Source organism: Coregonus clupeaformis, chromosome 17, assembly GCF_020615455.1.
Source record: "Coregonus clupeaformis isolate EN_2021a chromosome 17, ASM2061545v1, whole genome shotgun sequence".
Lineage (NCBI taxonomy): Eukaryota > Metazoa > Chordata > Actinopteri > Salmoniformes > Salmonidae > Coregonus > Coregonus clupeaformis.
Genome location: NC_059208.1, coordinates 1,099,107 through 1,124,349, shown reverse-complemented (window position 1 = coordinate 1,124,349; position 25,243 = coordinate 1,099,107). Strand labels below are relative to the sequence as shown.

Sequence of the window (25,243 nt, the reverse complement as noted above, 5' to 3'; positions counted from 1 at the left end):
TATTTCACCTGTTCTCTATCTGAGTTATTTTACTTCTTCTCTACCTGAGTTATTTGACCTGTTCTCTACCTGAGTTATTTGACCTGTTCTCTACCTGAGTTATTTGACCTGTTCTCTACCTGAGTTATTTGACCTGTTCTCTACCTGAGTTATTTGACCTGTTCTCTACCTGAGTTATTTGACCTGTTCTCTACCTGAGTTATTTGACCTGTTCTCTACCTGAGTTATTTGACCTGTTCTCTACCTGAGTTATTTGACCTGTTCTCTACCTGAGTTATTTGACTTGTTCTCTACCTGAGTTATTTGACTTGTTCTCTACCTGAGTTATTTCACCTGTTCTCTACCTGAGTTATTTCACCTGTTCTCTACCTGAGTTATTTCACCTGTTCTCTACCTGAGTTATTTTACTTGTTCTCTACCTGAGTTATTTGACTTGTTCTCTACCTGAGTTATTTCACCTGTTCTCTACCTGAGATATTTCACCTGTTCTCTACCTGAGTTATTTCACCTGTTCTCTACCTGAGTTATTTGACTTGTTCTCTACCTGAGTTATTTCACCTGTTCTCTACCTGAGTTATTTCACCTGTTCTCTACCTGAGTTATTTCACCTGTTCTCTACCTGAGTTCTCTTGAGTTGTCCTAGCAGTGGCAGGAAGGATGATGTTCACCTGAGCAGTGACCAGCATGTTTATATAAGGAGGCGTGTGCTACCTTATATTCCTGATACGCATCACACCCTCATCTGTCTGACCTTCTCCATCTCTCTGTAGTCAGAATGTGTGTGTGTGTGTGTGTGTGTGTGATATCTTCCGTGGTCATCTTACCCGGTTGTCTGTAACAGTAGTCTTACCTGTCCTGCCCCTGTCACCCAGTCCTGTCTGTGTGAGATGTGTGGCTGAAGCTGTGTGTGTGATAAAGGATCTGTAGTGATACTGGAGGAAATCTAATGAGACACACAGAGAGCTGAAGTTACATTTACCCCCATTTACAGGAGAAAAACGATGTCTTGCTCTTTTCTGCTAATTTTAATCTTTATTTATTACTAATTTGTTTTCAAAGATGTGATAGAATTGAAAGGGCATGCATTTTATATACTGTATTTTAATATGTAAAATCCTTCCAATGGTGTAATGTTGTCTCTCTCTCCATCCCTCCTTCCTTAGTGCTGATGGTATGTACGAGGTGTCCTTCTACTCTAACGCGGTGGTCTCCCATGACGGCAGTATCTTCTGGCTGCCTCCAGCCATCTACAAGTCAGCCTGTAAGATCGAGGTGAAACACTTCCCCTTCGACCAGCAGAACTGCACCATGAGGTTCCGCTCCTGGACCTACGACCGCACAGAGATCGACCTGATCCTGAGGTCCGACGTGGCCAGCATGGACGACTTCACGCCCAGCGGAGAGTGGGACATCATCGCCCTGCCGGGGCGTCGCAACGAGAACCCTGCCGACCCCACCTACGTAGACATTACCTATGACTTCATCATCCGCAGGAAACCTCTGTTCTACACCATCAACCTCATCATCCCCTGTGTCCTTATCACATCTCTGGCTATCTTAGTGTTCTATCTGCCCTCTGACTGTGGAGAGAAGATGACTCTGTGTATCTCTGTCCTGCTGGCCCTCACTGTGTTCCTCCTGCTGATCTCTAAGATCGTCCCTCCCACCTCCCTGGACGTTCCTCTGGTCGGGAAGTACCTGATGTTCACCATGGTCCTGGTGACTTTCTCTATTGTCACCAGTGTGTGTGTTCTCAACGTGCACCACCGCTCCCCTACCACACACACCATGCCCCCCTGGGTCAAGCTGGTGTTCCTCAACAAACTGCCTGCGCTGCTCTTCATGCGCCAGCCCCGGAACAGCTGCGAGCGCCAGAAGCTGCGGCAGCAACGGAGGGGCCAGGAGCAGAGGGAGAGGGGCAGAGATGGGGGCTCCGCCGGGGGGCTGATGGTGGGCCTGGGGCTGGGGGGCGAAGGGGGTGGCACGGATAACAACGACCCCTGTACGTGCTACGTGAACCGGGCGTCCGTGAAACAGTTTGTAGGGGAGCTGGGAGGGGGCGCAGGGGGAGGGGGGTCGATGGAGGGGCTGAATGGGCTGAGGGAGGGCAGGGAGGGGGGGCAGGGGAACCGGCCTCGGGGGAAACAGGGAGGGGGGGGCCCAGCCCTGACCCAGGCCGTGCTAGGACAGGCCTGCCCTGGGTTCGAGGAGGCTGTCGACGGGGTCCGCTTCATCGCCAACCACATGAAGAGTGAAGACGACGACCAGAGCGTGAGTAACATAGAAATACACCCTTTATTCACCATTCACTACCACTATATATCACATTATAGATCTGATCTATTGACCCTGTTCTGCCATACACATCATATAATGTTACTCACACTAGGTCTAGAAGGCCATATATCTAAACTTATTCACAGCAGATAGGCCTGTTTCTATTCATGGATTGCACGTTTCGTGACAATATTGTTTTGAACATTCGTTTTAGGACTGATTTAATCTAAAGTGCATTACAGTGGCCTGGAAATACAATGACATTTCAAAAGGAAGCAAATAATTAGAAGGAAGACATTTTGACATCATGTTGATGTCGCCAGATTGACTGCAGTATAATGTTAGCTAGCTTGCTAAGATTGAGGGGAGACCCGCGGATTTGAACTAGCTAACGTTAGCATTGCTAGCTATTTTTAACAAACCTTGCTAGCTAATGACAACATCTGTTTAAAGGAAATATGACGACATGATAATGATGGCAAAGTTGTTTTCCTACTAAATATTTGCCCACTTTAGCGATCTAATCGTATTTCCAGGCCACTATAGTGTAATTTAGATGAAACAGTCATTAGCCTCCGTTCAGAATGACTGGGCTTATCACGATTTTTGGGCACCACAATGGTAGGGGAACGTTCATAACAGCGGCATGCCGCGACCGAGTGACGGGGGTGCAACCTATGAATAGATACCACCTACTGCTACAATCTAGGGAGAATGACTATGGGTGAATGGTTATGAATTCATGGGCTACACTTGTTCTGCTCTGAATATTCAACATACAGTTTTATTCTTAGCTACTGTATGACATCAGCATTGTGAGTGAATAAAACAGGGCTCACCCTACGTAGGAGTAGAGGAGTAGAAAGAGAGGAGGATGAATGACGGAGGGGGGGATTTTTCCTTCGGTGGGCAGGGAGAGGGAGGGAGGAACATTCTCCTGGAATGAGAGACCCTAACATAGTGAATTAACAGTCCTCGTAATTCTGTCCATCAGCGCCACTCATCATCTCCATGGTTACCGCCCTTCTCCATGCCGACCGCTTTTAAGACCCACCTCATCCTTCTTTCACTCCATGTCCTCCCTCCTGCCCTCTTCAAGTCATCATCCAGGTCCTCCCTCCGCTTCCCTGCAGTACTCATCAATCTCTTATTCCCCTACACCCGGTCTCTCTTTCTCTCTCCCCTCTCCTCCCCCTCTTTCAGTGTCAGACCTCATCAGAGCTCTGTGGTGGAATCCAGTCTCTACTCACATTAACCTTTCAACTCTTCCTCTCACCCCCCCTTTAATTGGTGAGGGGGAGGGAAGGAGAGAGAGAGAGAGAGAGAGACACAAGGAGAGAGAGGAAGAGAAGAAAAGAGTGCTGTGTATCCCTTCATCGTCTACAGTGCCTTCAGAAAGTATTCACCACTTGACTTTTTCCACATTTTGTTGTTACAGCCTAAATTTAAAATGGATTGAATTGAGATTTTGTGTCGTCACTGGCTTGCACACAATACCCCATAATGTCAAAGTGGAATTATGTTTTTAGACATTTTTACTAATGAATTAAAAATGAAAAGCTGAAATGTCTTGAGTCAATAAGTATTCAACCCCTTTGATAAGGTAAACCTAAATAAGTTCAGGAGTAAACATTTGCTCAACAAGTCACATAATAAGTTGCATGGACTCACTCTATGTGCAATAATAGTGATTTTTGAATGACTACCCCACACATACAATTATCTGTAAGGTCCCTCAGTCGAGCAGTGAATTTCAAACACAGATTCAACCACAAAGACCAAGGAGGTTTTCCAATACCTCGCAAAGAAGGGTAGATGGTTAAAAATAAAAAAAGCAGACATTGAATATCCTTTTGAGCATGTAAAGTTATTAATTACACTTTGGATGGTGTATCAATACGCCCAGTCACTACAAAGATACAGGCGTCTTTCCTAACTCAGTTGCCAGAGAGCAAGGAAACCTCTCAGGGATTTTACCATGAACCCAATGGTGACTTTAATACAGTTACAGAGTTTAATGGCTGTGATATGAGAAAAATTAGGATGGATAAAAAACATTTTAGTTTCTTCACAATACTAACTTAGATGACAGAGTGAAAAGAAGGAAGCCTGTACAGAATAAAAATATTGTGACCTGACCAAGATAAAGCAAAGCATATACACTGGAGTTGCTTACCAACACAACATTGAATGTTCCTGAGTGGCCTAGTTACAGTTTTGACTTAAATTGACTTGAAAATATATGGCAAGACTTGGAAATGGCTGTCTAGCAATGACCAACAACCAACTTGACAGAGCTTGAAGAATTTTTAAAAGAATAATGGGCAGATATTGTACAATCCAGGTGTGCAAAGCCCTTAGAGAGTTACCCAGAAAGACTCACAGCTGTAATCACAGCCAAATGTGATTTTAACATGTATTGACTCAGGGGTGTGAATACTTATCTAATCAAGAGACTGTATATTAGTGTTTTATTTTCCATAAATACAATTATTATTATTTATTTTTTACTGTGACATTACAGAGTATTTTGTGTTGATCGTTGACAACAAAATGACAATTAAATCCATTTGAATCCCACCTTGTAACACAACAAAATGTGGAAAAAGTCAAAGGGTGTGAATACTTCCTGAACGCATTCTACTTTTATAAACCTCTGCCTACCCCCTCTTCAGGTGAGCGAGGACTGGAAGTATGTTGCGATGGTGATTGACCGTCTGTTCCTGTGGATCTTTATAATCGTGTGTGTGTCCGGAACGGTCGGGATGTTCCTCCAGCCACTGTTCCAGAACTACACTGCCAAGACCATCACCAACACCAACGGCTGACCAACCAGGTGCCCTGCAGCCTCGATGGACACCACCCCCAACCAATCAGCACAGCAGGACAGGGGCAGGAGGGCGGGACCAACCCAGAGGGGGAAGTGGGTTTTATTAAGTCTGTGGACAGCAGCCACACCTGTTAACCTTTATGGCCTTTCTACTGAACTGTTCTGAACTGAAGAACTAAACTAAACACCAACAGTATTAAAGACAGTTTTTTTTTCAGAGGAGGGATTAATGGATGGACATATCTTCCTTTTTTCCCAGAGGAAGGTGGAGATATCCCTCTCTGGCAGAAGCCAATCTTGGAGAGAGGACACTCTATAGTGGTTGACTTCCTGTAGAACGCTACGCCAGCCAATCAATGCTCTTCATTCCAAGCTGACTGTGCAAGCTTACTGAGAGTATATCGTCCCACCTCCAACTGGTACAGAACTTAATGCTTCAGTAACAGAACCTTGATTGGCGACTGTGTCTACCAATCAGAAAAATGGAAAGGCGGGGGGGGGTTGGGGTGTCAAGGTTCATAATTGTTTTTCCAAGCCGCTTCAGTTTAACCAACTGATAGTACAGTACAGTATATTTTATCATAGAGTAGCAGTGTACCACAATATAGCTTTGAGTGTAATATTATTGTGATTTCTCTGTGTCTGTTCCTGATAGAAAGGTATGGTGCAGTGGTTTGTTGTATGATTCTCTACGTTTTTAAACAAGAATGTGATATTACCTGTGACACAGACACTAACACTATATGTGTAGAAGCAACAGATCGTGAAGGAGAGGGATGAAAGATGGAGAGATAGTGACAGGGAGTTAGATGGAATGAGAGGGAGTAGTTACGGTGAATCCCAAACCACCCCCTCGCCCCTACCAACTCCCTCGGAGGGCCCTCCGTTGTCACGTGTTGCTGACGAAACTCCAAGGTTGACTTCCAGAGAGTAGTGATGGGATCAATAAACCCATCAATTTTGGGACACACTCGTGACTTGAATGATGCTTTTGTGTTCCTTTTTAAAATAATAAAACAAGTATGAAATTCAAATGAACAAATAACCCCTGTTGCTTTACAAGATTTAAACAGTTAAACGTTTAATTTGGGAGGTATTTAATCCGTTACATGTGTCAAGTCTCGGAATCAGACATAAACAAATGCATGTTGAATATAATTAGGCACGCCTCTCAATTTTTTAAAATGTAATTGGGCAAACTCCAAATATATTGCAGTGTGTGTCGGGATAGTACTTCGCTTTGAAGCCTGCATCCATGCTGGCTAAGTTGAAGTGGCCATAGGAGGGTCTAATTAGCCCTTACACCCTCCATCATTTTCACTCCCTCAGCTTTGGGACACAAATGGCGGAGGCGCGCGTGAATGTGCAAATGGAGTGCCGAGGGGCTAGGCGAAGGGGGTGATTTGGGATTCAGCCTTAGATAGAGAAAGATAAAGGTGTAGGATGTCTGCCTATACAGCTCTATTGGGATAATAGCAGCCTGTGCCATCGGGTACAGTTGCAAGGGGATGAGTCTAGATTCAGTCCGTTCCTGGGAAACTGAGACTGGGTTGAGCCAATATGGAGTAAATTCCCTCCTTTTACAGTTGAGCCATGATTGCACAAAATTGGGTGGTCGAATATAGAACTGACAGATGATATGTATTGTTGGAATAATGATGTTTTCTCATGAAACAGAAGCTATTGTGTGTTACGAATGTTTGCACAAATGTTAATTTCTGTCATCGCTGTGATTCACATTATCAGAGTAAGACAGTGTCTCACTCTTTCTCTGTCCTCTCCTCTCCTCCTTCCCCCTCCTCTCCTCTCCTCTCCTCTCCTCCTTCCCCCTCCTCTCCTCTCCTCCTTCCCCCTCCTCTCCTCTCCTCCTTCCCCCTCCTCTCCTCTCCTCTCCTCTCCCCCTCCTCTCCTCCTCCTTCCCCCTCCTCTCCTCTCCTCCTTCCCCCTCCTCTCCTCCCACTCTCAGATTGTGTTGTGCTCTGTAGCTGACTGCCCAGTGTGTAACGGTGTGTAATGCTGTATTATAATTATTGTCAGAGCACATGGTCCAGGTTCATTTACGTAATGTCCAGTGTGTGTGTGTGTACTCATTGCCCACTGCATTGTCATATCTGTCAGATGCAATGTGCAAGAGAGCTTACTTCCCTCGCTGTCTCACCTCTTCCCTCCATCCCCCCTCGCTCTCTCTGGACATCTCTAGTATAGACGTTGATTGTAATTAGGGTAATGACCAGCCCACCTACACACTGAAGCACTACCCTCCTCCCCTCCGCCCCCACTCCTGCTCTCTCAACACCCTCCTCCCTTTCTACACTTTTTCCATCTCCTCCCCTCCTCTCTGTCCATCACTGAACCACAGATTCCTCATGTTATGTTCCCTCTGTCGATCTCTCTCCATCCCTCTGTCCCTCCTCCCTCTAAATCTGGCTATAACAGGTCCTGGTGGGGTGGGATTTGGACAAGCACGCACACACACAAACACACACACAGAGGGACAGCCAGAACAATATACCTCCAGCTGAGTGTTAGCTATGTGTTAACTGCCATCCTGAGTGATCCCCTTCCATGACCTTGCGTCACTCTGTGGGACACAGGCTTTTCACAGTGGGTTAGCCCAGGATAGTCCAGGATATTCCCAGGTGAACCCCAGGACATCCCCAGGAGAACCCCAGGACATCCCCAGGAGAACCCCAGGACATCCCCAGGAGAACCCCAGGACATCCCCAGGAGAACCCCAGGACATCCCCAGGAGAACCCCAGGACATCCCCAGGAGAACCCCAGGACATCCGCAGGAGAGGCCCAGGAGAACCCCAGGACATCCCCAGGAGAACCCCAGGACATCCCCAGGAGAGGCCCAGGGGAACCCCAGGACATCCCCAGGAGTGTGAAAAGCCTATCAGAGAGCTGTGAAATCCTGTGGAGGGGAGTCCTCTCTTTCCCTCCAGGACCTGGCTGTAGAGCTGTGACACAAACAGAGTGCTGTCCATCCCCTCCCTCCTCCCTGTTTTTGCACCCCTCTCTTTTCTTCCTTCTCTCCCCATCATTCCCTCGTTCTCTCTCTCCTCTGTCCTTTCTTCTTGTCTCTCCCTCCTCTGTCCCTCTCTCTGTGTGTCTGTCTGTTTCTCTGCTCCCCACTCAGAGGAGAGTGTTGTCCTCCCATAACCCCTCACAGCTTTGTTCCTGTGCACACCATAAACAGTCCAATAAAGGTTGTAGGTTCAGTTCAACATTCTGTTTCTGTTGTATGTTCTTCTGACACACACACACACACACACATTTGGAACGGTACTGGAATTACCCTGGGTTCACATAAAAAACCTTATTGCCTTTTGTATGTGCAAATTTACAGGACGGTGTGCTGGATATGTGTTGTAGTACCCATTTGGAATGTTTGATTAATGCATTCCTATCACATTACAATTCTGTACCACATCAGTGTTCATCGACAATGGAAATATGCCATATTTGGTGTAGACTACCACCATCCAGGAGATCTGTTGCCTGAGGGATTCTGTCTGTTCTGCTAATTCTGAAGGTTTAATATTCAGAACATCTTAAAAATGAGAGGACAGTCTAAGATCAGTCAGTGTGGAACACAGTTCTGAGATCTGTTGTTGGACAGATTATAGAGCTCGTTGTGAAGCTTCACTGATCTTCATAAGGTATGGATGTAACTGATCTGTCACTGTCAGGCCATCCAGGTACTGTTGATATCAGTGGTAATGTAAACTATCAGGCTATTCAGGTAATTTCCTTCAGAATGACCTTAGTTAATGGAAGTGCAGCACAGACACTAAAGTCCATCCCCGGTGTGTCTCTCACTCTGCTTCCATCTGGTGGCCAGACTGTGTTACTACTCCTGTCACCCATCAGAGAGACTGGGTAACATGAGGAATAACTCAACAGCTCAATATCCCAAACATACACACAAAGTATCCAGAAACCACAACAATACTCTACGACAAGCTTTGGTTAAATGTTATGTTTATTCTATCAAGGAGGAACAGTTTAACAATGAACTAAAAATAAATAAGGGGTTTACAAAACGAATGAAAAGACAGAGAAATTATATTCACATATTCAACAATGACCGTTATTGATGACTTAAACTCTCCACATTTTCACTCTGGAATAAACTTCTCTGTGGGTTGGGTTTGGTTTGGATTGAGACGGCACACACACAAAACACAAAAACTCACCGCCCAGTGTGCCACGACGCATCTCTGAGTGTGTGTGTGTGTGTGTGGTGTGTGTAGTTCTCTGTTAAACAGTAGGAATGAAGCCTAGGCAGGATTTGAGTGGAGGTGTCGCATCATTATCATAATCACCGTCCTCTCCTCCTCTTCCTCAGTGTGTGTGTGTGAGAGAGAGAGAGAGCGTAGGTGTGTGTGAGTGTACATGTGTGCGTTGTGTTCACTTCTTCTCCCCCTTGTCGTTGTACTCTAGGAAGAAGTCGTTGCAGGCGACTGTGAGCGCCCCCACCAAGATAACAAACTCAGTGAAGTCCACCTCTCCATCGTTGTTGGCATCCAGGTCACCCATCACCTTGTCCACTGCTTCCTTGTCCTGGGCATTCTGCATGAGGGAGAGAGGAAGACTTTTACGGTGTGTGTCTGTGTGTGTGTGTGTCTGTGTGTGTAGTGTGTGAATCTCCTTACCCCCAGGTAGTTGCCCAGCTCTGCAGTGAGCATCACTTTGAGCTCTGCTCTGCTCAGGGTGTATTTGTCGCCTTCGTCCCCAGAGTACTTATGGAAGGTCTGGATCATCAGCTGCATGGCGGTCTCCAAGGTGGACACATTCTCCGTGTTGGCAGGGTTAGACATACTACAGAGGTAGAGAGACAATAGACATGGTTAGGATAATAATGAGTAAGTGTTTCACACTGTAGTACGACATCAAGTGATGTAGGCTGTGCAGGGTGAGTGTGTATTTTCTCATGGAAGCTGAGCCAGGATCAGATCATACACACTGCAGAGAGTAGTGGAGGCTGCTGAGGGGAGGACGGCTCATAATAATGGCTGGAATGGAGTGATATCAAACACATGAAACCCCTCCCAAAAAAACACGTTTGATACCATTCCATTCCGGACATTATTATGAGCCGTTCTTCCCTCAGCAGCCTCCACTGATACAAAGATACACAGTATCAACTGAGTTAACAATAACCCTGTCTGCTGAGCATGGCAGGACAGATAGGACAAGAGAATGATGGATGGATGAATAGAGAGAGAGAGAGAGAGAGAGAGAGGTAAGGTAGAGAGTGGGAGTTGTTGGGTCCTCAACCCTGTCTAGTTCCTGAATTAGTCACAAGTATAAAGTCATCCTACCCGACATCTGAAGAACTACAAACCCCAAGAGCCCTACTGCATTACTAAAGCCACAGACAGTTAGCCATGGATTATGATGATGATTGATGATTAGTTTCCCCACTTAAGGATACATTTATCCTGGATCTGTGGTGAGCCACATTGAGACACTGTGATGGAAAGGAGAGAGGTAATAGTGAGCAGGATATGGGAACCCCAGCCTTCTGATAAGAGTGAAAGTCACACCAGGTAGAAGCACACCCAGCTCTAACCGTAACCCTGTCTCTAACCCTATAGCCCTGTCCTGTCCTGTCCAAACCAGTACAGGAGGAACTGGGACCATGGGAACCTGAGCTGCTCTCTACCTGAGCTGAACTGGATGGTTGGTAACAGAGGAGACAGGTGTATGTATCCCACCACCCTGCCTCCACCCCTCAATCTTTCCATCCCACCCTTTCACCCCTCACTCTCCATCCCACCCCTCCATCTCTCTATCCCACCCCACTATATCTCCATCCCACCCCTCCACCTTCCCTCCCCCACCTCTCTATCTGTCCATCCTACCCCTCAACCTCTCCACCATCCCTCCCCAACCCCTCTTCCCTGACCAATCTACTTCTTTCCCTACAATTACATTTATATTTACACTATCAAATTCACTTTATCCCAACAGAAATCTGAGGTCATTCTTGTTTAGGAAAAATATAGATTTGCCTCCTTTGAGCAAGATATTTACATAAACAGAAAATAAGAAAAAGGCCAGAACAGAGGAAATACAACCGGTCAGAAACTCTACAGGCTAACATCACACCGGTATAGACCAGGGAATAGACATGAAACCACCAAACACACAGAAACATGGAGTAGTGAAGTCTACAGTTCAGGTTGTGTGCTTTACCCTTTCTGTAAGAGTTATATTGACGTTGTTTAGGTTTACAGCACCACAAACTTTGTATCATTGTCTCTAGATCACAAACAGCTCAAATGTATTTCATCGGCTACACATTTCACCATGCTACACAGAACTACCTCCTTTTTTTTGCCTGTTGCTGAAAAACTGCATTCATTCTTGTCAACTCTTTCTTCCTTACCTGAGCAAAGGAGGAGTGCTGGCCTGCTGTTCGACACGTAGAGAGGGAGCGTAATGAAGAACGGTGAGGAGGGGGAGATGGACAGCCTCTTAAATACTTCTCTCCCTCCTCCCACTTCGTCTCTTTCCCCTCCTCCATCCCTCCCTCTCTTCTTCCACCTGTTGCTCCTCTTCTCTGTCCTATCCCCCCGTCTCCTCTCCACCTTCTCTGTTTACGCAACGGACACCTGCCCTCCTGTGATGGACAGATATGATCCATCCATCATAAAAGCTGTCAGACTTGACACCATATCACTACCTCAGGATGATCACATTTAGATTATTAGTATGAAATATTACCCCCACTGGTGTGACATACTCACTACTGTAGATTGTGGCACAGTATAATAATATAATATAATATGCCATTTAGCAGACGCTTTTATCCAAAGCGACTTACAGTCATGTGCGCATACATTTTTACGTATGGGTGGTCCCGGGGATCGAACCCACTACCCTGGCGTTACAAGCGCCATGCTCTACCAATTGAGCTACAGAGGACCACAGTATGGTACAGTGCTTGACCTAGTGTCGAGAGAACACTAGCAGTTTTACCTGTGAGAGATGTGACTTAAATCCTGAAGGATAATTCATGATTCCATTAAGACGTTTTTAAGAGAGACAGGGAGGTGAGGAGAGGGACAACAGGAGAAGAAAAGAGGAGGAGAGGATGAGAGGGGAGCGATGTGATGTTGCCTATTTATCCACTTTGGCCACAGAGAGCCGAGGTGCAGGGAGTGCCACAATTGAGCCACGGTGCAGAGAGAGCCACAATGGAGCCACGGTGCAGAGAGAGCCACAATGGAGCCACGGTGCAGAGAGAGCCACCATGGAGCCAAAGTGCAGAGGCCACTGGAGCCAAGTGCAGAGAGAGCCACATGACCGTGCAGAGAAGCCAAAGTGCAGAGAGAGCCACAATGGAGCCAAGCCACGGTGCAGAGAGAGCCACTGTAGCCCGGTGCAGAGAGAGCCACCAGAGAGAGCCACAATGTAGCCACGGTGCAGAGAGAGCCACAATGTAGCAAAAGTGCAGAGAGAGCCACAATGGCGCCAAGGTGCAGAGATAGCCACAATGGAGCCACGGTGCAGAGAGAGCCACAATGGAGCCGAGGTGCAGAGAGAGCCACAATGGAGCCAAAGTGCAGAGAGCCACAAAGGAGCCAAGGTGTAGAGAGAGCCACAATGGAGCCGAGGTGTAGAGAGAGCACAATGTAGCCGAGGTGCAGAGAGAGCCACAATGGAGCCGAGGTGTAGCGAGAGCCACAATGGAGCCGAGGTGTAGAGAGAGCCACAATGGAGCCGAGGTGTAGAGAGCGCCACAATGGAGCCGAGGTGCAGAGAGAGCACAATGGAGCAGAGGTGCAGAGAGAGCACAATGTAGCCGAGGTGCAGAGAGAGCACAATGTAGCCGAGGTGCAGAGAGAGCCACAATGGAGCCGAGGTGCAGAGAGAGCACAATGTAGCCGAGGTACAGAGAGAGCCACAATGGAACCGAGGTGCAGAGAGAGCCACAATGGAGCCAAGGTGTAGAGAGAGCCACAATGGAGCCGAGGTGCAGAGAGAGCCACAATGGAGCCGAGGTGCAGAGAGAGCCACAATGGAGCCGAGGAGTAGAGAGAGCCACAATGTAGCCGAAGTGCAGAGAGAGCCACAATGGAGCCGAGGTGCAGAGAGAGCCACAATGGAGCCGAGGTGCAGAGAGCCACAATGGAGCCGAGGTGCAGAGTGAGCCACAATGGGGTATCACTTTCTGTCTCAGTCACAGTGTGCTATTGTAGCAGTGGATTACCGAGGCACGCGCCTGTAGTCATATTGTACTGCGTGTCAAAACACAGGCCAGGCCAGGAGAAGCAGTGAAAGCGTGGTTAGATAAACACCACAACAACAGGAGAAACCCTGGAGGAAGGTGAGGCCAAACATTAGTGAAGTCACACAGAGACCCTGCTATGGCGCCAACAATATTCTTTCAAAGATGCATGCCATCCACAAGATTAAAATACAGTCCGTCTGAAAGACCATCTCAATACTTGTACTCTGAAATTGAAAATATTTAATTTAATTTATCATATTCTCAAGCATCTGCTCATTGAACAGTGAGGTGTGTCTGCTCCCCTTAGGGTGTGTGGTGTGATGACCTTGTTGGCTGGGTCTGGTAGAACAGCTGCCATGCTTGGCCTGGCCTGGTACTGTGTGTTTCCAAATGCTGTGTTGGACCCACTGATGGGCAGCAGCCAATTTCAGCTGATGATTAGGTTATGGCCTGAAACAATGGTTATGTCCCCCAGTAGGTTAGATGGTAGTGGTTGTTGAAATGAAATGCAGAACATTTTGGAATGGCGTTAGGGGAATATAGGCGCTCCAGAGGGGGTTTATAATGTAAACAGATCAACAGACCTGAGGCTGTGGTTAGCCGAATGTGTGTGCGTGTCTGGCCTGAGGCTGTTTGAAAGGGAAGTTGGTACCTGATACAGGATCAGAGGGTACTATCTGAATGGAAACAACACCCTTGACAGGCAGCCATGCATAGAGTTATCCCTTCTGTAACACACAGACACACACACACAAATTTATTCAAGGAAACAAAATTACACAAAAATCCTACATTCATACAAATGCACAGCTATTGTGACAATGTATATTTTAATATGACAACTGCACTCCGCAAACCTAAACAGCAAACTAAGTGCGTCTCCTTGTTTATCTGTGCTGGTCAGTGTAGCCTTGTTTCTTTGCCCACGCCTCAGGCTTATACAACCACTGAATTGTATACTGTCTGTGTGCGTCTTGTTTTCTAACAGTCTGAATGTTAATGTAACGTACACTACTTGTATGTTGCACCCACTAAAGCTCTGAGGCTGCTAGCCCCAGAGGAGTGGAATGTAGGATTGTAGTGTATAGATCTGCCTGTGTTACAGTATAGACTTGTTTCTCTCTCCCTGGTGCAATGCAGCATTGCATTCTGTTGGCAGAAGACGTATGTGTATCCTTACTGAGCACAATAGGTGGTGTTGTACATTGGTGTCCAGTTTCAATATGCTGGTGCATCGTGGGCCACGGAGTGTGACACGACTAAATTTAGAAGGCGCCGCTGGTGGCCATGGAAGCAGGTATCAGCGTATTGGTTCTATAAGGTGAGTGTGAGCCTTCATGACGCAGGGCAACCTAGAGAATATTGGTTCTATAAGGTGAGTGTGAGCCTTCATGACACAGGGCAACCTAGAGAATATTGGTTCTATAAGGTGAGTGTGAGCCTTCATGACACAGGGCAACCTAGAGAATGTAATTTAGAGCTGATGCTAGAGCAGTGCTGTGAAAGAAGACATCACTTTAAAACGTTGGCATGGCATTTATTTCAACATGATAATAAACCATTTAGTGTTGATTTTGAGTAGTTATATTTAAAAAAAGAACTGTTGAACTTAATGTTAAAAATGCCTCGATAAAGTATTTATAAAAGATTGGTAGTGTATTGTAAGCATATAAAATATGTTGAGTAGAAGTTACCAGTGTGATTATGTAGTGATATAGAGCCAACAAGGGAGATTGACAGTCCATGACAGGTCTATGAGCCTCTATAGGTACATGGAGCCATATGGCAGTGTTCTTCAAGCCTGGTCCTGTGGTCCCACACACTATAATAAACTCAAACCCATCAAAGCCTTTATGAGTTTAATCTGGTGTGTCAGTGCTGGAATGGAACTAAAGCCTTTACACCCTGTGGGTCACTAGGACAAGGATTGAAGAACACTGCCTTATAGGATGCATAAGATGTCTTATAGAGTGCCTATGAAGCCATATGTAGTTCCTATGAGGCAGGTGTGGTGTTGGCTGCAGTCCTCTGCTCGCTGAGGGTGTTTGCCAGGTAGCCAATCAGAGTCATGTATTCCTTGAAGCTGACCTTCCCATCATCGTTCTCGTCCAATCCCTGACGCATCTCTTTCACCGCAGAGGAACTTTCTGTTCCCTATGAGGTGAGAGGGGAAGAGAGCAGGGATACAGAGAGAGAGAGCGAGAGAGAAAGAAAGAGTCTATCATTAAAGATCACTTCCCCAAGAACACCTGGTGCTGGTTTGCATTATGGCTCTGGTTAAGGTTAGGGTTGAAGATGTGGAGATGAAGCTAGGGTTAGGGTTGTGGTTGAGGCTAGGGTTCGGGTTGAACCGGGATGTGGACACGAATCTAGGGTTAGGGTTGTGGTCGAGGGTTGAAGCTAGGGTTAGGATTGTGGTTGAGGTTAGGGTTGAGGAGTAGTGATACAGGGATAGGTGGAACTTACAGTCATTATGTTGCCCAGCTGATTCTTGACGAGGCCCTGGAAGTCCTTTTCTCCTAGACTGCCCTTCCCTTTGGCAGACTTCAGATACACTCCTACCACTGTCTGGATGGCCGACTCCATAGCTACTGGGAGAGGGGAGAGAGGAGAGGATGGGGGCGGGAGGACAGAAAAATCACATGTTTAGACAGTTGAATGCAGCAACTGCTCTAACTGGAACAAAAAAGGGTTCTTCAATGGGGACAGCCGAAGAACCCTTTTAGGTTCTAGATAACACCTTTTTTTTCCTAAGAGTGTAGAAAGATGACATCAGAATAGAAGGAAAAGGATGGAAGAGAGGGATGGAGGGAGATGGGAGGAGAGCACAGTGAGGAAACTAAGGAAACTAAGGAAAGGATGGAGAGAGGGGTGGATGGAGGGAGGGAGAAGAGGGGGCAGAGGAGTCTCTGAGGTAAACAATGGGAGCTGTGATCTCTGCTGGAGATTGGGATACCTGATCACCATAAGTCAGCAGAAGGCTATGGGTTCACATTACTAAAGCTAAGACCTGTCTGTTACTCTCTCTCTCTCTCTAGATATATATATATATATATGAGGGTGGGTAGGGTGATGTCCTGAGGGTGGGTAGGGTGATGTCCTGAGGGTGGGTAGGGTGATGTCCTGAGGGTGGGTAGGGTGATGTCCTGAGGGTGGATAGGGTGATTTCCTGATAAGGGTAATGGTGATGGGTGATGTCCTGATGAGGGTAACCCTAGAGGCCCAACCCACAGGTAAATCTCCCATCTGACACGCCTGAGTGCACACACATACTGACACACCAAAATGCATGCCCATTCCCACAAACACACACACACACCTGACACAGACAAACCTGTCCCCTGGGCCAAGGCCAATTAGGACTGCTCTTACATTAGCCTAATTAGTGGGTGAGTGACAGCAAACACACCAATGGTCTGATGCCAGGTGTAGGATTCTGTTTCATATCCCACCTTGATGCCACACATACACACTATCCTGTTCGAGTCCCACTGTAACAAACACATTAACCCCCCCCCAAAAAAAAAACAACAGACCCACACTGCTGGACATCTCATCACCTTCGTCCCTTTCATCACTATTTCACCAGCCTGCGGGTGTCCCGAGCAAGCCACACCCATCGTCCATAATTAGGACAAGCTCTGTGTGTGTGGTCCTTTGTAGCTCAGTTGGTAGCGCATGGTGCTAGTAACGCCGGGGTAGTGGGTTTGTATGCACTCATGACTGTAAGTCAAATGTATGCACACATAACTAAGTAAAATGTATGCACGCATGACTAAGTAAAATGTATGCACGCATAACTAAGTAAAATGTATGCACGCATGACTAAGTAAAATGTATGCACGCATAACTAAGTCGCTTTGTATAAAAGCATCTGCTAAATGGCATATATTATTATATAATGGATGGGAAACTGGATCCCTTCTGTAAGCCCGCAGATTAATTTCCACACACATTTTTCAGGAACTCAGTCGGGGTCTCAACTTACTGTTGCGAGTTAGAATAGTAGAATGCACAAGGGGCTATTTCTAAATGTGGTTGTGCATCAGCAGTTTCTCTCTTGTTATGTCAGTCACTGATAGTCAGTCAATTAGCCATGTCAGCTAACATGTTTTAGATTGCTAAGTTAGTCTAGTGTCTAACTATCTAAACGTGTAGTAATCATGGTCGAATTACAGACCGGGACCCCCATTGACCATCAGATATTATATTAAAAACGGGAAAACATTTGTCTCCACTCCGTGGCAAAATGTGTAGAATTGCAGCAAACATGCTTTAAAACTGCAACATTTTCTCTACGCCCCATGGCAAAGTGTAGAATTACCGGAATTTAACTCAAATAATTTCACTTAGGGCCCCCAAAAGGCTAGAACAGGCTCTGACTGCATGTGTGGTTATGGATGTGGGTATGCAAACCCACGAGCCACTGGGGCCCCTCATGATGAGTTCAGATTTTTGGTGGCCCCCACCCCCATCAAAGCTGCCCATCCTTGTTATTTATTATGTGTGTGTGTGTGTGTGTGTGTGTGTGTGGAGAGTATGAGAGCAGGTCGATCAAATAGTGTATTTTTAGGCCCAAACCGAGGATGTAATGAGACTAACTGGTGTGAAACCAAGCTGCCCGGGCTGCACCAGAATACAGAGCAGAACCCTGGACAGGACTCTGTCAGGGAGAGGGAGGAGAGGAGAGAACAGAGTTTAGTAGGTACCACTAGTTTGGTGATTTATGTTTGAAGCAATGACCTGGGAAAACCAGGTCAGTTCAGGCTCCAACAAGACATGTTTAATTTATGTTTAATAAACCTCACTCTAAATTTACTTTCACATACAGCTTGTGTGAGAAAAGTTAGTTACTTTCAACTATTCAACGTTATTTAGGTAGTCTACGCAAATGAGTATGGAAGCTGATCAATGTTTATTTGTGTTGGCATGATAGCTCAGTTGAATCTTACACAGCTTGTTTCCAACGCTAAGTAGGGTAAAATAGAGCTAGGTATCTGGATGGTAGACTTGTTCTCACTGAAGTGAATTACCCTCATATACCACTAGGAGACAATGTTCAGGCAGGAATTGTAGGACTGTGGCTTCACATTGTATTTAAATATACAGTGAGGGAAAAAAGTATTTGATCCCCTGCTGATTTTGTACGTTTGCCCACTGACAAAGACATGATCAGTCTATAATTTTAATGGTAGGTTTATTTGAACAATGAGAGACAGAATAACAACAAAGAAATCCAGAAAAACGCATGTCAAAAATGTTATAAATTGATTTGCATTTTAATGAGGGAAATAAGTATTTGACCCCTCTGCAAAACATGACTTAGTACTTGGTGGCAAAACCCTTGTTGGCAATCACAGAGGTCAGATGTTTCTTGTAGTTGGCCACCAGGTTTGCACACATCTCAGGAGGGATTTTGTCCCACTCCTCTTTGCAGATCTTCTCCAAGTCATGAAGGTTGAGGCTGACGTTTGGCAACTCCAATCTTCAGCTCCCTCCACAGATTTTCTATGGGATTAAGGTCTGGAGACTGGCTAGGCCACTCCTTTGTTGCCTTGGCCGTGTGTTTTGGGTCATTGTCATGCTGGAATACCCATCCACGACCCATTTTCAATGCCCTGGCTGAGGGAAGGAGGTTCTCACCCAAGATTTGACGGTACATGGCCCCGTCCATCGTCCCTTTGATGCGGTGAAGTTGTCCTGTCCCCTTAGCAGAAAAACACCCGCAAAGCATAATGTTTCCACCTCCATGTTTGACGGTGGGGATGGTGTTCTTGGAGTCATAGGCAGCATTCCTCCTCCTCCAAACACGGCGAGTTGAGTTGATGCCAAAGAGCTCGATTTTGGTCTCATCTGACCACAACACTTTCACCCAGTTCTCCTCTGAATCATTCAGATGTTCATTGGCAAACTTCAGACGGCCCTGTATATGTGCTTTCTTGAGCAGGGGGACCTTGCGGGCGCTGCAGGATTTCAGTCCTTCACGGCGTAGTGTGTTACCAATTGTTTTCTTGGTGACTATGGTCCCAGCTGCCTTGAGATCATTGACAAGATCCTCCCGTGTAGTTCTGGGCTGATTCCTCACCGTTCTCATGATCATTGCAACTCCACGAGGTGAGATCTTGCATGGAGCCCCAGGCCGAGGGAGATTGAGAGTTATTTTGTGTTTCTTCCATTTGCGAATAATAGCACCAACTGTTGTCACCTTCTCACCAAGCTGCTTGGCGATGGTCTTGTAGCCCATTCCAGCCTTGTGTAGGTCTACAATCTTGTCCCTGACATCCTTGGAGAGCTCTTTGGTCTTGGCCATGGTGGAGAGTTTGGAATCTGATTGATTGATTGCTTCTGTGGACAGGTGTCTTTTATACAGGTAACAAACTGAGATTAGGAGCACTCCCTTTAAGAGTGTGCTCCTAATCTCAGCTCGTTACCTGTATAAAAGACACCTGGGAGCCAGAAATCTTTCTGATTGAGAGGGGGTCAAATACGCATTTCCCTCAATAAAATGCTAGTCAATTTATAATATTTTTGACATGCGTTTTTCTGGATTTTTGTTGTTATTCTGTCTCTCACTGTTCAAATAAACCCACCATTAAAATGATAGACTGATCATTTCTTTGTCAGTGGGCAAACATACAAAATCAGCAGGGGATCAAATACTTTTTTCCCTCACTGTACCTCTATATTTACGTTGATGGCATGACGTTGAAGGTTAAATAAAATATGTCTAATCAAATATGAAATTGTACGTAATTTCATCCATATTGAATGATGAAAACTATTTTTATGTTTCTAAGTGGAATTTAACGCAATTTCAACTGATACATAGTTCTGATTATTATGTTGAAATTAGATTGATGTAACAATCTGTTCGTCAGGTTAAGTCAATGTATTTAAGTTGACGTTTTACCCTAATTTCAATGTTTACAATGCTGGTCGAAACGAGATGAAAACAGTACTGGTATACTTTTTTCAAATCCCATGTATTTTCCATGTTGATTCACGTCACGATACGTTGGTAAATTATGTTGAAACAACGTTATTTCAACCAGTGTGTGCCGGGTGTGTTGTTTGTTCTCATAATATAATATAATATATGCCATTTAGCAGACGCTTTTATCCAAAGCGACTTACAGTCATGCGTGCATACATTTTTTTTTTTTGTGTTCTCCAAGCCATTGTGTGTTCTACAAGGCTTGCAACCTGAAAATGTCCATATTCTTCTCCTTTCCTAACACATTTAGGGGATAGATACAATCATGTGAGGGCCTGAAGATGGCGGAGAGAACTTGCTTCAGTCTATTTAGGAGAATCATTTTCAGAATGCTTTGGGTGGTTCACAGCACAGCAAAGTTTGAGAACCACTGCTACAGGCCTGACTCAATAAATGAGCGCTGGGCACTTTCACACTATTGCCTATTTAGAGCCAAGTCCACTCACTCTATCCATGCCTATTAACTGTGTGAAACTCGGTTCAGTGGACTCACTTCACCTGCATGAGCTTTGATTATATCGATGGCCAACCCGAATCAATCAACGAGGATGTGATGTGTTCCATACCTTACAAGGTGTGACTGACTCAGTTGCACAACCATACCTGCATGTTGCTGTCATCGCCTCTTGCCACAAGCCATTTCTCCCCCTTGCTATTAAATACACCTGGTTCGCCATTCGACTCGCGCTACCGGTGTCTTACCGTTCGTTAATTATTCAGGGTGAAAAGAGCAGCGAGCGAGCTGCCCTGGCTGCTGTTACACAGGGCCACGGTCGGTGTTAATGTTGTTGACAGACTCGAACGGATGTCATTGTCCACAAGCTTGTCACTGCAACAACGACCGAATCCGTCACTCTTGTGCTCGCGCATAATTTGAGACGATTGGGGGTAGCCTACCCATCGTGGTTTTGTGCCCCCCGCCTTTAGTCTAAATTTAGACTAACTAATCCGGTCGATTTGTAGAGTTGTCCTGAGGTAAGGCTGACATAGGTTAAATAAATAAATAAAGACGCGCTCTCCGGTTAGTCCTGAAGTGTAAAAGGATTGAGGATTGGGTGACCGACAAGGAGAACCCGATCCCTGGCCATCAGGCTAGGTAGCCTTAGGACAATAGACACGCTCGCAAACTATACATTATTGATGTTCGAACGGAGGAAGTAAACTAAAACACATTTTTATTTGTTTTCTGGGAGGCCCATTTGGATCCATCAGCGCAATGCCCTGTTTGAGTCAACGGAACTTCAGACAAACAGGCTAGGCTACATACTTCAGTTACTTTATCTACTCACCGTTAGATTGTGATTGAGCAAAAAAACAAATGTGTTCGATTTAAATGATCTTGTCCAGGCTCTCTCTCTGTCTCTCCCAAACTCTCAGGCACTCTTCTAAAGGCTCAAACTTGATCAACTAGTTGCACTCAAAATAATCTCTTCCGTGATAGAATTTTTCTTCACCAAACTTTTTTGTATTGTGTCATAGAAGGGCGTGTGCCTGGGAGAGGGCGTGTGGCTGGGAGAGAGCGAGGGAGTTAGGAAATAGATAAAGGGGGAAGGGAAGTGCTGCCAACATATTCATTTCATTGTGTTAATAACTACTCTATAGTTTGCCAATTATTTTATTTTCATGTTTAGAATAGATGGTTTTATTGTAGACTATAGCTTCATTCTAAAAACAATGCAATGTTGTATTTAGAAAAATTAAAACAATTTGTAGGCTTACTATGATAAGCCTAGTGATGTTTTTTTAATTGATTTATGTGATGAATAGCTTGGAAGGAATGCATTAATGAGAGCACTGTACTGATATGGATTGTTTCACATAACAGGCTGATAAGAACAACCTCTTTGATGTCTGTAGAACTGTCCTTGAACCGGCTACAGTGGATTTTGTGTATTTTCGTGCTGACTCCGCAGTTATATAGCAACTTGCCTGTAACAATGGAACGGATTGGCTGAAATGGAGTCTGACCACACTAGCCTTTGCCTGGTCCAACAGAAGAAGTGGAGGATTTCTGTCAGAGTATTTTAAGAAGAACTTAGAACAATGGATTAGTTAACTGAGTGCCCTGCGTTATTTCAGTGACCTATAAACCTTCATACTTATCATAATACATTTTGCATATAATAAATTAAGCTTGGATTGAAGATCTCTTGATTCTTATTCCAATACCAGATTTGAATTACGCAATTTCTAACACCAGGCTTCCCCAAGAAATTAACAAAAAAAATAAACGGATAAAAGAATGTATCTTTCGTCTCTGTGTTTCATACGTTTCCTTCAATTCGCAAGAGGTTGAATGTATCACACCGGAGAAAGCATCCGAGCGAGCGATACAGCGCCCCTCTGTCTTTGTATGTGTAGCCCATCTATCTGATGCTCTCTTGTCAAAAAGAGAATGATATTGTTGGCGCCAGTAGCATTGAATGCAAGGGAAGCCAGTGAGCATTTGGCCTCCCTTGATATTTTAAAAAACAATAATAGCCAACCAGGGTTGAGCTAAACTAACTAAACAACTGTGAATGGTCCTGGCACACCCTAAAAAAGTGTCAAGGGAAGCCAGTTTGGATTTGGCTTCACACCAATCACATCAAAAGCCAAATGTCATTGACAGAAAACAACTTGAATTGTTGCATCTCATTGTGTTGTTGTCCTCTGGTGGATAGCTAGCTAGCTAAAATTGGCAATTTCCTAAATTAGCCATGGATGGAGATAGGGATTTGGACTTGTGGTTCTTACAGTGCATTCTGAAAGTATTCAGACCCCTTGACCTTTTGCACATTTTGTTATGTTACAGCCTTATTCTAAAATGGATTAAAAATATATATATAATCCTCATCAATCTACACATTATACCCCATAATGACAAAGCCAAAATAATTTTTGCAAATGTATTAAAAATAAAAAACGTAAATATCACATTTACATAAGTATTCAGACTCTTTACTCAGTACTTTGTTGAAGCACCTTTGGCAGCGATTACAGCCTAGAGTATTCTTGGGTATGATGGTACAAGCTTGGCACACCTGTATTTGGGGAGTTTCTCCCATTCTTCTCTGCAGATCCTCTCAAGCTCTGTCAGGTTAGATGGGGAGCGTCGCTGCACACCTATTTTCAGGTCTCTCCAGAAATGTTAGATCGGGTTCAAGTCCGGGCTCTGGCTGGGCCACTCAAGGACATTCAGAGACTTGTCCCGAAGCCGCTCCTGCGTCGTCTTGGCTGTGTTCTTAGGGTCGTTGTCCTGTTGGAAGGTGAACCTTCGCCCCAGTCTGAGGTCCTGAGCGCTCTGGAGCAGGTTTTCATCAAGTAGCTCTCTATATTTTGCTCTGTAAATCCTTCCCTCGACCCTGACTAGTCTCCCAGTCCCTGCCGCTGAAAGACATCCCCACAGCATGATGCTGCCACCACCATGCTTCACCGTAGGGATGGTGCTAGGTTTCCTCCAGACGTGTCACTTGGCATTCAGGCCAAAGAGTTCAATCTTGGTTTCATTAGACCAGAGAATCTTGTTTCTCATGGTCTGAGAGTCCTTTAGGTGCCTTTTGGCAAACTCCAAGCGGGCTGTCATGTGCCTTTCACTGAGGAATGGCTTCCGTCTGGCCACTCTACCTTAAAGGCCTGATTGGTGGAGTGCTGCAGAGATGCTTGTCCTTCTGGAAGGTTCTCCCATCTCCACAGAGGAACTCTAGAGCTCTGTCAGAGTGACCATCGGGTTCTTGGTCACCTCCCTAACCAAGGCCCTTCTCCCCCGATTGCTCAGTTTGGCCGGGCGGCCAGCTCTAGGAAGAGTCTTGGTGGTTCCAATCTTCTTCCATTTAAGAATGATGGAGGCCACTGTGTTCTTGGGGACCTTCAATGCTTCAGAAATTTTTTGGTACCCTCCCCCAGATCTGTGCCTCAACACAATCCCGTCTCAGAGCTCTACGGACAATTCCTTCAACCTCATGGCTTGGTTTTTGCTCTGACATGCACTGTCAACTGTAGGACCTTATATAGACAGGTGTGTGCCTTTCCAAATCATGTCCAATTAATTTAATTTACCACAGGTGGACTCCAATAAAGTTGTAGAAACATCTCAAGAATGATCACTGGAAACAGGATGCACCTGAGCTCAATTTCGAGTCTCATAGCAAAGGGTCTGAACACTTATACAAATAAGGTATTTCAGTTTTTTATTTTTAATACATTTGCAAAAATTCCTAAAAAACAGTTTTTGCTTTGTCATTATGGGGTATTGTGTGTAGATTGATGAGGAAAATGTGTTATTTAATCAATTTTAGAATAAGGCTGCAACGTAACAAAATGTGGAAAAAGTCAAGGGGTCTGAATACTTTCCAAATGCACTGTAATTCTCTGTACTGGCCAATGATTATAATTTTGATTCTGATCCAACCATAAATTCATACATTGTGCCTCTGGCCTGAGAGGATGGAAGTTCAATGTAGCTAGATGTAGTAGGCTTATGTTAACAAGCTAATCGTTGTCCATGAAAGGAAGTTAGGCTAGGACAACAAAAAACGAATAGTGTGTACTGTATGACAAAGTCATAGACTGTTTCGGCAACATGAAAGAGAGGAGGATGGCATTGGCGTGTCTACAAGTAGGGTGAGTCAACATGTTTTTTGCTACTTACGCACACACCCACACAGATTAAGTTGATTGGACTAAATTGTTTTTGGAATCTTTTAGTTGTCACCGTATTAGACTAAGCATAGGTGATTTGATGATGTTGAAATGTTGAAGTTGAAATGGTGCTGGAATAGTGGAAGCAGCTCCTGTTTTCTTTGCGACTTGCGGTAACTCTCCGGTTTTCTAAATCAATAGTTATTTAGTAGTCCGAAAATGTCGGAAACATTAACTTGCTTTACCATGCTGTAGGTCATGTAACTATCTGTTTCT

The 25,243-nt window shown here is 45.2% G+C and overlaps 3 protein-coding genes across 4 annotated transcripts in view; 1 reads left to right on the top strand and 2 right to left on the bottom strand.

The window, feature by feature from the left end:
• Positions 1-6,941, top strand: part of LOC121543203 (neuronal acetylcholine receptor subunit beta-2) — a 28,072-nt gene extending 21,131 nt beyond the window's left edge. Inside the window, exons 5-6 of the mRNA XM_041852927.2 lie at positions 1,164-2,271; positions 4,953-6,941. Coding sequence (XP_041708861.2) covers positions 1,164-2,271; positions 4,953-5,105 — 1,261 coding nt within the window. The 3' untranslated portion in view covers positions 5,106-6,941. The remainder of the gene's footprint in view (positions 1-1,163; positions 2,272-4,952) is intronic.
• Positions 6,942-9,097: 2,156 nt separating this feature from the next.
• On the bottom strand, positions 9,098-11,628 carry LOC121542409 (protein S100-A1-like). The gene is made up of 3 exons (XM_041851808.2): positions 11,506-11,628; positions 9,767-9,932; positions 9,098-9,683 (listed from the first exon to the last, which is right to left on the bottom strand). The coding sequence occupies exons 2-3, from the start codon at positions 9,929-9,931 to the stop codon at positions 9,522-9,524; spliced, it is 327 nt and encodes a 108-aa protein (XP_041707742.1). The 5' UTR covers position 9,932; positions 11,506-11,628; the 3' UTR covers positions 9,098-9,521.
• Positions 11,629-14,869: 3,241 nt separating this feature from the next.
• LOC121542408 (protein S100-A1-like) lies at positions 14,870-21,823 on the bottom strand. Of its 2 annotated transcripts, none has more exons than XM_041851807.2 (3): positions 21,637-21,823; positions 15,820-15,944; positions 14,870-15,507 (listed from the first exon to the last, which is right to left on the bottom strand). In XM_041851807.2, exons 2-3 carry the CDS (start codon positions 15,937-15,939, stop codon positions 15,349-15,351), a joined length of 279 nt encoding a protein of 92 aa, XP_041707741.1. In that variant the 5' UTR covers positions 15,940-15,944; positions 21,637-21,823; the 3' UTR covers positions 14,870-15,348. The 2 variants fall into 2 exon arrangements, with proteins under 2 accessions (XP_041707741.1, XP_041707740.1); XM_041851806.2 differs by having other exon boundaries at positions 15,820-15,941; positions 21,637-21,822.
• Between the last annotated feature and the right edge of the window lie 3,420 nt (positions 21,824-25,243).

Bases quoted from the DNA above. Each gene is read 5' to 3' on its own strand.
- LOC121542409 (XM_041851808.2), bottom strand. From the start codon at position 9,931: ATGTCTAACCCTGCCAACACGGAGAATGTGTCCACCTTGGAGACCGCC. The intron at 9,684-9,766 runs GTAAGGAGATTC...TCCCTCATGCAG, and splicing joins AGCTGGGCAACTACCTGGGG to AATGCCCAGGACAAGGAAGC.
- LOC121542408 (XM_041851807.2), bottom strand. From the start codon at position 15,939: ATGGAGTCGGCCATCCAGACAGTGGTAGGAGTGTATCTGAAGTCTGCC. The intron at 15,508-15,819 runs GTAAGTTCCACC...CTCACCTCATAG, and splicing joins AGCTGGGCAACATAATGACT to GGAACAGAAAGTTCCTCTGC.